The sequence below is a fragment of the Myxine glutinosa genome, chromosome 12, assembly GCF_964187855.1.
Source record: "Myxine glutinosa chromosome 12, kmMyxGlut1.1, whole genome shotgun sequence".
Taxonomy (NCBI): domain Eukaryota; kingdom Metazoa; phylum Chordata; class Myxini; order Myxiniformes; family Myxinidae; genus Myxine; species Myxine glutinosa.
Window position 1 is genome coordinate 24,137,707 of NC_136272.1, and position 11,649 is coordinate 24,149,355.

The 11,649-nt window shown below is 42.9% G+C and overlaps 1 protein-coding gene across 1 annotated transcript; it reads left to right on the top strand.

Annotated features, from left to right (window-relative positions):
- Positions 1-222: 222 nt before the first annotated feature.
- LOC137415396 (tubulin alpha-1A chain-like) lies at positions 223-4,587 on the top strand. The gene is made up of 3 exons (XM_078766332.1): positions 223-454; positions 3,140-3,288; positions 3,667-4,587. Exons 1-3 carry the CDS (start codon positions 223-225, stop codon positions 4,585-4,587), a joined length of 1,302 nt encoding a protein of 433 aa, XP_078622458.1.
- Positions 4,588-11,649: the final 7,062 nt, after the last annotated feature.

The window sequence follows — 11,649 nt, forward strand, 5'->3', positions numbered from 1 at the left end:
CAGTGGGAATAAAGGGTGTGGTGACCCCTATCCTTTACCCATACTTTAATGGTGACCCCCATCCTTTACATTTGCCCAGAATCACAGAATGCCCCTGGACATGAGCTTTGATGAACCAGACGCAGCACTCATTGGTTTGAGTATAACTTGTCTATGCTTTCATTACAAATTACCAAACTTTATAAACCATGTCCGATTACTGCCCCCACCCCTTTCACCTTTATGATTGCACAGCGTGAGTGCATCTCCATACATGTGGGACAAGCTTGTGTGCAGATGGGCAATGCATGCTGGGAGCTTTACTGCCTTGAGCATGGTATCCAACCTGATGGTCATAGGCCAGGTGATAAAACCATTTCTGATGGAGACTCTTTCAACACGTTTTTCAGTGAAACCGGCACTGGCAAGTTTGTGCCACGAACGATCTTTGCTGATCTGGAGCCACCAGTTGTGGGTAAGTGTTTGTGCACATGTACTCCTACCTCCCCAAGGGTGGATCCCAGTGGATCATGTTGAGTATTGATGAAAAATGTCAAGGAGTGGTCAATATTGTTCCTGAAGATTGTCCAAAAAAAATTTGTGGTATTGATGGCAAGATACTCCATTTGTATACAAATTCTATTTTGGTGCTGTGAATGACCAACATGAAAAGGGGAAATGAAAACGATTGAAAATCATGAATGGCAGTTGAATTTGAAGGGCATTTTTTTATTTAAATATTTTTGCCAGTATCCCTAGAATGTTTTTTTTTTTTTCGATTTCACCAGTGATGCCATTGTAATTTCACTTCGATCCAAATGACTTCCATAAAGTATATTCCAATCCTGATTCCCCCATTAGCAACTATGAACGTTCTCTATGTTAAAATGGATCAGTTTGAGTGTGAAGAAGCTATTGGACACAAGAATAGTGAAACACTTTCGGAGGAATGTGTGCAAGTTATCTATCTATAATTCCAGTAATCTCTGTGTGTGTGTGTGTGTGTCTGTGTCTGTGTGTGTGTGTGTGTGTTTGTCTGTGACCGCTGTTTCTCGACAACTACCGGTCCGATATACTTGAAACTTGCCAGGTATATTGCTGGGGACCCGAGGATGTGCCTTTTCAAGGTTTGAAATTAATCGGAGAAGTAGTTACCGAGCTATGGCGATTTAGCCGTTCGCCGTTCGCTTTGGCTTTGCGAATGGACCAAACCATTTCATGTAAATAGAGGGGGGGGGGGGGGGGGGGTTCTGTGGTCGTTGCGAATGGACCAAACCATTTCATGTAAATAGAGGGGGGGGGGGGGTTCTGTGGTCGTTACTGCCACGTGGTTTCAAAGTTTTTTTTTGTTGTTGTTGTTTGCACGCATGCTTTTTTGCACGCACGTACGGGCACCCACGTACGGGCACGTCCTAGTACCTCTAAATTGGGCATCAGGGTAAATGGATATGCTGCTCGATTGTATTTACTGCATCACCTGTGAAGACGTCATCTTTGTTTTCAGTGTGTCTGCACACTAACGTAATCAGCGCACGCATGACAGTCATTTCAGATATAACATGCATTCTCTTTTCTTGAATGCCGTTCATACTGAATTTGAATGTACCTTGGGTGGTATTTGAGATATCGGAGTCGATGTGATGGCTTCCAGGTATTTGAGCTCTTCAGATGCCTCGGGCAAAGTGGCGGTGATTTTGGGCAGTACATCGAGCAAGATGAGTTTGGTCGCCGGCAAACCAACACAGGTGTTCGATTCACCACTCAGCCTGTGGCCATGTGCTGGTAGCTCGGCAGAGATAGTGTTATAAATTTGTGCTACTGCTTTCTTGCGCTTAATTGTGGGAATGGCATCAATCGTGGCGAATAACCACAAGGTATAGGCGATCTGTTTCATAAGTTCTCTAAAATATTCTGAGCACAAAAACGACCATTTTGTATGCCCCATCCACACGGGTATTTCAAACAAACCTCATCCAATTTCTGGAAACCCTCGATCTTTTCGCTATTGGTGTAGCATGGAAACCATATTGGTTTGTATTCCCACAACCACCAAGGATAAATCGACGAGCCATCTATCTATAATTCCACTAATCTCTGTGTGTATGTTTGTATGTATGTTTGTATGTATGTTTGTCTGTGACCGCTGTTTCTCGACAACTACCGGTCCGATATACTTGAAACTTGCCAGGTATATTGCTGGGGACCCGAGGATGTGCCTTTTCAAGGTTTTAAATTAATCGCAGAAGTAGTTACCGAGCTATGTCCAAAAAACGATTCAACCAATCAGAGAGCAGCGAGCTATCACGTGTGCCGAACGTGGCGAACAGACTCTGCCTCAGACGGCACATTTGAGAGCGTATTCATTTATTTCCCGTCGGCAAACTATGTTGCCGTTAAACTATGTTTTAAAACTAATTAAAACTAATTTGCGATTCATCGTAACTGCGATTTGCGACCTTCCGGACAGTGAGGACTGCACTTCCGGCAGCCAATCACAGAACGCGTTATTGCGTAGGCGTGGCCGATGTGAGAGCGAGCCGAGCCGAGCGCGTGCGCCATTACGGTTCGTAATTCGATTTCTTCCGGAGAAAATAATAATTTCTCGATTTCTTATGCGCATTATTTCTCCCAATTCAGTCAGAGCGAAGGGCGGAAGCGAAGAGCGTTGTTTTTTTTGTTTACGGGCGTACGGGCGGGGTAGAGCGTACGGGTAGCGTTTTTTTTTTTTTTGGCAAGGAACGGGCACCCACGTACGGGCATGCCCTAGTATTTGTAAAAACAAACATTCTCGGTTTGAGTTAAATCGTTCGTTGATCTATGTAGACAATACGGAAGTGTTGGTTGCTTTCACTCGGTCACGGCTATTGTGAATTCGAATTTTTATCCCGAAATTACCCAATTTATAAATCGTGAATCAAAAAGACACATTTTGTAGGGGGATCAAGGGTTGAGGTAGTCGGTGTCGATGGTCTGAGTTTGGGTTCCCCTTTAAAATGTTTGTAAACTGAACCCCTGATCGCACAATTTTTTTATTTGATTGCGCTGTCGTCGAGATGAATAAATGGTGCAGCAAAGGCTCTAAAATACTTTGTTTTGACTGATTTCTAAATTTCCGCAATTCACCAACCACTCCACCCCCTCCCCTCCATTGGTGTTCCAGATCAGGTGCGCACAGGCCCTTACCGACGGCTCTTCCATCCTGAGCAGCTGATAACTGGCAAAGAGGATGCTGCAAACAACTATGCTCGTGGCCACTACACCGTTGGGAAGGAGATCCTGGAGCCGGTTGTGGATCGGGTTCGGAAATTGGTATCTTGGCATTTTTTCATTTATTTTGAATGTGCATCAAGACGTACGTTGTGCCCCTGCAGGATTTCTAAAGTGAACCCAATCATTCAGTAGCTCTCAGCACTAAACAAATGGTTTATGGTTTATGATAAAACTCATGGCTGGTAGCATTTTGGTTTGAGCTACAATGATGCACTGCTCAAATTGGATACTTCAAAGTGGCAAACAAATTGTTTTTGGTTGCAAAATGTTGAAGATACCTGGCAAAATGAAGGGTCAAGCAACAAATGTTTCAAAAGTTTTTTATTTTTTATTTTTTTTAAATAAATGATCTGTCCATTTACTGTTTACATCTTTAAACCTTGGTGTTTTTCCATTTACTTGTTTCTCGTTTGACAGGCAAAACAGTGCACAGGTCTGCAGGGATTCCTCCTTTTTCGTTCATTTGGTGGAGGCACAGGTTCTGGTTTCGCATCTTTTCTTATGGAGCGCCTGGCTGTCGACTTTGGCAAGAAATCAAAGCTAGAATTTTCCATCTATCCTGCTCCTCAAGTATCAACTGCAGTCGTGGAGCCCTACAACTCTGTTTTGACTACCCATGCTACATTGGAGCATTCTGACTGTGCTTTCATGGTGGACAACGAGGCCATTTTTGACATCTGTCGCAGAAACCTGGACATTGAGCGGCCATCCTACACCAACCTGAACCGCCTCATCGGGCAGGTAGTTTCTTCCATCACTCCCTCTTTGCGTTTTGATGGTGCTCTCAATGTTGATTTGACCGAGTTCCAAACAAACCTTGTGCCTTACCCTCGCATTCATTTCCCATTAACGACGTATGCACCTGTGATTTCAGCTGAGAAAGCATACCATGAGCAGTTGTCTGTGGCTGATATTACCAATGCTTGCTTTGAACCAGCGAACCAGATGGTTAAGTGTGATCCTCGTCATGGAAAGTACATGGCGTGTTGCATGCTCTACCGTGGGCGTACGATCCAGTTTGTTGATTGGTGCCCCACTGGATTCAAAGTTGGCATAAATTACCAACCATCTACTGTGGTGCCAGGGGGTGACCTTGCCAAGGTCGAGCGTGCTGTTTGCATGCTCAGCAACACCACAGCAATTGCTGAAGCTTGGACTCGTCTTGATCACAAGTTTGACCTGATGTATGCCAAGCGTGCTTTCGTCCATTGGTATGTCGGTGAGGGCATGGAGGAGGGTGAGTTCTCCGAAGCTCGTGAAGATCTTGCTGCCTTGGAGAAGGATTATGAAGAGGTTGCAATTGATTACCCCGGGGATGAGGAGGGGGAAGAGTATTGAAATGGCAAAGAAAAAAAAAAATTCCCCAGATGTTTTTATTGTCGAGCTGGTTGAAAATAAATGTTGCTGCAATGAGTTTCCTTGCATTTGTTTGTTTTCTTATTAACGAAGTCACAAGTGGAGTTGAGCCTTTTCAGTCAGTATATGACCGAGGAACTACTTTGTTTCAATTGAATTTTGCTTTGAACACATTGGAACACGAATCTGCAGTTTAGCAGTAATTTGGCTCTGACTTTGGCAAATTGTACAGGATGTCTACAGTGTTCAGAGAATAAATTTTTATTTTTAATACCTCCACCCCCGAAGGTGGGTGGAGGCATTGTTTTCAAGTTGTCCGTACAGGCTAAACCTTTCGGCAACCACATGTCCGATTGAGAAACTTTCAGGATAGGAGTAACACCTATGCAGAATGTTTTTATGATAATTGTGACGTCATAGGTCACGTGATATGGCAGCCATCCGATTAAACGCAAATAATTAAATATTTCTCAAACTGTTGAATGGAAAAAATTTGAAACGGCAGTCAGGTACTCCCAATGGGTAAACAAACGCATGACAATGATATTGGTGAAGTGCTATTCCAGCCATAAATGTGTTGATCTAATTCCTTGTCCTAAAAATCAAATTGCATGCACTCTCTGACCCATTTGTATTGAAATATTAAATTTGACATGGGTCACATGGTTTGGCAGCCATAGTGGATTGAAGGAAAATGTTAAATAATTATATATATATATATACATATATATATATATATATACACAGACTTGACATTTAATATGGAATTTTTTTTTTTGGGGGTGAACTTACTTTTCAAGATGTCTTAGAACCAAAAGTTCATTGGAATTATGTTGAAATTATTCGAGATTTTGTTAATGTGACCTTTAAAAGAAACAAAAACCACTTTTGACATTTCGAAACAAATAAATTGATCCTTGAAAGTGATGGAAACTGATATCGAACTCAATTCATGGACAGTAGTGTTAAACTTCTGTACGTTTTCCAGAAGTATCTCCTTATTTTGCGCATTAGCCAAAAATTTTTTTTAACAAAAGTTAAATTACGACTGGGATTACGCACAGTAAAATTACAGTTCAGTACTTCGTGTAACCCCCACAAGCATTCAGGAGAGCACGTACACGTTGAGGCATGCTGTTCACGAGATTTGCCAAGGTTTGGACAGGAATCGCTTGCCATGCAGTGACAATAGCCTGCTGCAATTCACGCACAGAGGTCGGCTGCTGGTCCAAGTGGTCGATTTGACGCGATAATTCTGCCCACAAGTTCTCTATCGGATTCATATCTGGGGACATGGCAGGCCACTCCATATGCTCTACACCATGGTCAGCAAGAAAGTGTTGGATCATGCGAGCACGATGAGGCTGTGCATTGTCATCTTGGAAGACAAAGTTTCCTCGAAAGGCTGCACGAGCAAATGGAAGCAATGTTTCTTCCAGAATGGCCCTGTACTTGAACTGGTTCAGGTTTCCATTCAGAACAACCAGGTCAGTTTTGCCCCCTGCATGAAAAGCAGCCCAAACGCTCACCCTACCATCTCCAGCTTGGACTCATGGCACTATACAATCTTCGTTGTGGGCTTCATGCACTTGTCTGCGCACTCGCAGTTGCACTATCACAAGTGCAAAAAGTGGTTTTTCAACACTAACACAAGTGCGAAAAGTGGTTTTTCAACACGAACACAAGTGCGAAAAGTGGTTTTTCCACACTAATACAAGTGCAAAAGTGGTTTCCTGCACCAACACAAGTGCGAAAAGTGGTTTTTCAACACTAACACAAGTGCGAAAAGTGGTTTTTCAACACTAACACAAGTGCGAAAAGTGGTTTCCTGCACCAACACAAGTGCGAAAAGTGGTTTTTCAACACTAACACAAGTGCGAAAAGTGGTTTTTCAACACTAACACAAGTGCGAAAAGTGGTTTTTCCACACGAACACAAGTGCGAAAAGTGGTTTTTCCACACTAATACAAGTGCAAAAGTGGTTTCCTGCACCAACAAAAGTGTGAAAAGTGGTTTTTCAACACTAACACAAGTGCGAAAAGTGGTTTTTCAACACTATCACAAGTGCAAAAAGTGGTTTTTCAACACTAACACAAGTGCGAAAAGTGGTTTTTCAACACTAACACAAGTGCGAAAAGTGTTTTTTCCACACTAACACAAGAGCGAAAAGTGGTTTTTCAACACTAACACAAGTGCAAAAAGTGGTTTTTCAACACTAACACAAGTGCGAAAAGTGGTTTTTCACCACTAACACAAGTGCGAAAAGTGTTTTTTCCACACTAATACAAGTGCGAAATTGGTTTCCTGCACCAACACAAGTGCGAAAAGTGGTTTTTCAACACCAACACAAGTGCGAAAAGTTGTTTTTCCACACTAATACAAGTGCGAAAAGTGGTTTCCTGCACTAATACAAGTGCAAAAGTGGTTTCCTGCACCAACACAAGTGCGAAAAGTGGTTTTTCAACACTAACACAAGTGCGAAAAGTGGTTTTTCAACACTAACACAAGTGCGAAAAGTGGTTTTTCAACACTAACACAAGTGCGAAAAGTTGTTTTTCCACACTAATACAAGTGCGAAAAGTGGTTTCCTGCACTAATACAAGTGCAAAAGTGGTTTCCTGCACCAACACAAGTGCGAAAAGTGGTTTTTCAACACTAACACAAGTGCGAAAAGTGGTTTTTCAACACTAACACAAGTGCGAAAAGTGGTTTTTCAACACTAACACAAGTGCGAAAAGTGGTTTTTCAACACTAACACAAGTGCGAAAAGTTGTTTTTCCACACTAATACAAGTGCGAAAAGTGGTTTCCTGCACTAATACAAGTGCAAAAGTGGTTTCCTGCACCAACACAAGTGCGAAAAGTGGTTTTTCAACACTATCACAAGTGCAAAAAGTGTTTTTCCACACTAATACAAGTGCAAAAGTGGTTTCCTGCACCAACACAAGTGCGAAAAGTGGTTTTTCAACACTATTAAAAGTGCAAAAGTGGTTTCCTGCACCAACACAAGTGCGAAAAGTGGTTTTTCAACACTAACACAATTGCAAAAAGTGTTTTTTTCCACACTAATACAAGTGCAAAAGTGGTTTCCTGCACCAACACAAGTGCGAAAAGTGGTTTTTCAACACTAACACAAGTGCGAAAAGTGGTTTTTCCACACTAATACAAGTGCAAAAGTGGTTTCCTGCACCAACACAAGTGCGAAAAGTGGTTTTTCAACACTAACACAAGTGCGAAAAGTGGTTTTTCAACACTATTCACAGAGCAAAAAGTGTTTTTTCCACACTAATACAAGTGCAAAAGTGGTTTCCTGCACCAACACAAGTGCGAAAAGTGGTTTTTCAACACTAACACAAGTGCGAAAAGTGGTTTTTCAACACTAACACAAGTGCGAAAAGTGGTTTTTTCCGCACTAATACAAGTGCAAAAGTGATTTCCTGCACCAACACAAGTGCGAAAAGTGGTTTTTCAACACGAACACAAGTGCGAAAAGTGGTTTTTCAACACTAACACAAGTGCGAAAAGTGGTTTTTCAACACTAACACAAGTGCGAAAAGTTGTTTTTCCACACTAATACAAGTGCGAAAAGTGGTTTCCTGCACTAATACAAGTGCAAAAGTGGTACTGCACCAACACAAGTGCGAAAAGTGGTTTTTCAACACTAACACAAGTGCGAAAAGTGGTTTTTCTACAATATCACAAGTGCAAAAGTGGTTTCCTGCACCAACACATGTGCGAAAAGTGGTTTTTCAACACCAACACAAGTGCGAAAAGTGGTTTTTCAACACTATCACAAGTGCAAAAAGTGTTTTTCCACACTAATACAAGTGCAAAAGTGGTTTCCTGCACCAACACAAGTGCGAAAAGTGGTTTTTCAACACTATTAAAAGTGCAAAAGTGGTTTCCTGCACCAACACAAGTGCGAAAAGTGGTTTTTCAACACTAACACAATTGCAAAAAGTGTTTTTTTCCACACTAATACAAGTGCAAAAGTGGTTTCCTGCACCAACACAAGTGCGAAAAGTGGTTTTTCAACACTAACACAAGTGCGAAAAGTGGTTTTTCAACACTAACACAAGTGCGAAAAGTGGTTTTTCAACACTAACACAAGTGCGAAAAGTTGTTTTTCCACACTAATACAAGTGCGAAAAGTGGTTTCCTGCACTAATACAAGTGCAAAAGTGGTTTCCTGCACCAACAGAAGTGCGAAAAGTGGTTTTTCAACACTATCACAAGTGCAAAAAGTGTTTTTCCACACTAATACAAGTGCAAAAGTGGTTTCCTGCACCAACACAAGTGCGAAAAGTGGTTTTTCAACACTATTAAAAGTGCAAAAGTGGTTTCCTGCACCAACACAAGTGCGAAAAGTGGTTTTTCAACACTAACACAATTGCAAAAAGTGTTTTTTTCCACACTAATACAAGTGCAAAAGTGGTTTCCTGCACCAACACAAGTGCGAAAAGTGGTTTTTCAACACTAACACAAGTGCGAAAAGTGGTTTTTCCACACTAATACAAGTGCAAAAGTGGTTTCCTGCACCAACACAAGTGCGAAAAGTGGTTTTTCAACACTAACACAAGTGCGAAAAGTGGTTTTTCAACACTATTCACAGAGCAAAAAGTGTTTTTTCCACACTAATACAAGTGCAAAAGTGGTTTCCTGCACCAACACAAGTGCGAAAAGTGGTTTTTCAACACTAACACAAGTGCGAAAAGTGGTTTTTCAACACTAACACAAGTGCGAAAAGTGGTTTTTTCCGCACTAATACAAGTGCAAAAGTGATTTCCTGCACCAACACAAGTGCGAAAAGTGGTTTTTCAACACTAACACAAGTGCGAAAAGTGGTTTTTCAACACTAACACAAGTGCGAAAAGTGGTTTTTCAACACTAACACAAGTGCGAAAAGTTGTTTTTCCACACTAATACAAGTGCGAAAAGTGGTTTCCTGCACTAATACAAGTGCAAAAGTGGTTTCCTGCACCAACACAAGTGCGAAAAGTGGTTTTTCAACACTAACACAAGTGCGAAAAGTGGTTTTTCTACAATATCACAAGTGCAAAAGTGGTTTCCTGCACCAACACATGTGCGAAAAGTGGTTTTTCAACACCAACACAAGTGCGAAAAGTGGTTTTTCAACACTATTCACAGAGCAAAAAGTGTTTTTTCCACACTAATACAAGTGCAAAAGTGGTTTCCTGCACCAACACAAGTGCGAAAAGTGGTTTTTCAACACTAACACAAGTGCGAAAAGTGGTTTTTCAACACTAACACAAGTGCGAAAAGTGGTTTTTTCCGCACTAATACAAGTGCAAAAGTGGTTTCCTGCACCAACACAAGTGCGAAAAGTGGTTTTTCAACACTAACACAAGTGCGAAAAGTGGTTTTTCAACACTATTCACAGAGCAAAAAGTGTTTTTTCCACACTAATACAAGTGCAAAAGTGGTTTCCTGCATCAACACAAGTGCGAAAAGTGGTTTTTCAACACTAACACAAGTGCGAAAAGTGGTTTTTCAACACTATCACAAGTGCAAAAAGTGTTTTTTCCACACTAATACAAGTGCAAAAGTGGTTTCCTGCATCAACACAAGTGCGAAAAGTGGTTTTTCAACACTAACACAAGTGCGAAAAGTGGTTTTTCAACACTATCACAAGTGCGAAAAGTGGTTTTTCAACACTAACACAAGTGTGAAAAGTGGTTTTTGAACCACTTTTCAACCACTGCCACCACTTTTCAACCACTTTCAACCACTGCCATGAACCATTTCCACCCGTACCTGTACGGGCAGAAATTTTCGGTTCGAACTGACCATTCCTCCTTGCAATGGCTCCTGCGGTTCAAGGAACCGGAGGGCCAAATTGCAAGGTGGTTGGAAAAGTTGCAGCAGTACGATTTTGATGTGACTCGTAGGGCCGGGAAGGCCCATGGTAATGCAGACGCACTCTCTCGGCGTCCTTGTCTGGGGGAAAACTGCAAATTTTGTGCGAGACACGAGGAGAGGGAGCAATTGGGCGATTCTGCCCCGATTCTCGTCGTCCGGGCAACCCGGGTGAGAGGGCCAATTTTGCCACTAACCGCGGACGAGGAATTTGTAAATTTGGCATGGAGCACGGCCCAGCAGGAGGATCCCGTTCTGGGGCCGGTGTTCAAATGGGTCAAATTTGGGCAAAGACCAAAGGGGGAAGAGGTCACCCCCCTCGGGGCGCAAACGAAGGCGTATTGGGCTCAGTAGCAGACCCTGGAGTTGAAAGATAACATCTTATATCGCAAGTGGGTGGAGGTTCCCTCTGAGAGAACTTCCTTGCTGGTGATAGTCCCTGACAAATTTAAGAACGTCATATTACAACAGGTGCATGGTACCCGCTCCGGCGGCCATTTGGGCAGGACAAAGACAACATCTCGGGTCCGCCGGAGGTTCTATTGGGTTAATATGGGGCGCGACATACAGGACTGGTGCCGGAGATGCGACGCCTGTTCTGCCAAAAAGGGACCAGCACGGAGGATGAGGGCCCTTCAATTACACCAGGTGGGGGCCCCCCTTGAGCGGGTTGCTATGGATATTCTAGGACCGCTGCCCCGCACCCGCCAAGGTAATAAGTACATCCTCGTTGTAATGGACAATTTCACCAAGTGGCCGGAGGCCTATGCCCTCCCCAACTAAGAAGCCGTTTTTCCACACGAACACAAGTTGATGTGTACCCTTGTGACCTTACCCCTCGCTCACCTGTCTTCTACCCCCCCCCCCCCTGTCTCCCACCCGAGGACTGTGCTCTCTGGGCGCCGAGGGGAGCGTAGGTGTTGTTGGTGGGTGGTGGGTTGTTGGTGGTAGAGTAGGTGTTGGTGGGTGGTGGCACAGGCCTTCGTGGAAGGATTTGTATGTCGGCACGGGATTCCACAGGAGCTGCACACCGATCAGGGTCGAAATTTTGAAAGCCAATTATTAAAAGATGTGTGCAGACTCCTGTCAATTCGGAAAACCAGGACCCCGCCCTTGCGGCCACAATCTGACGGGATGGTGGAAAGATTCAACAGAACATTGATACAAC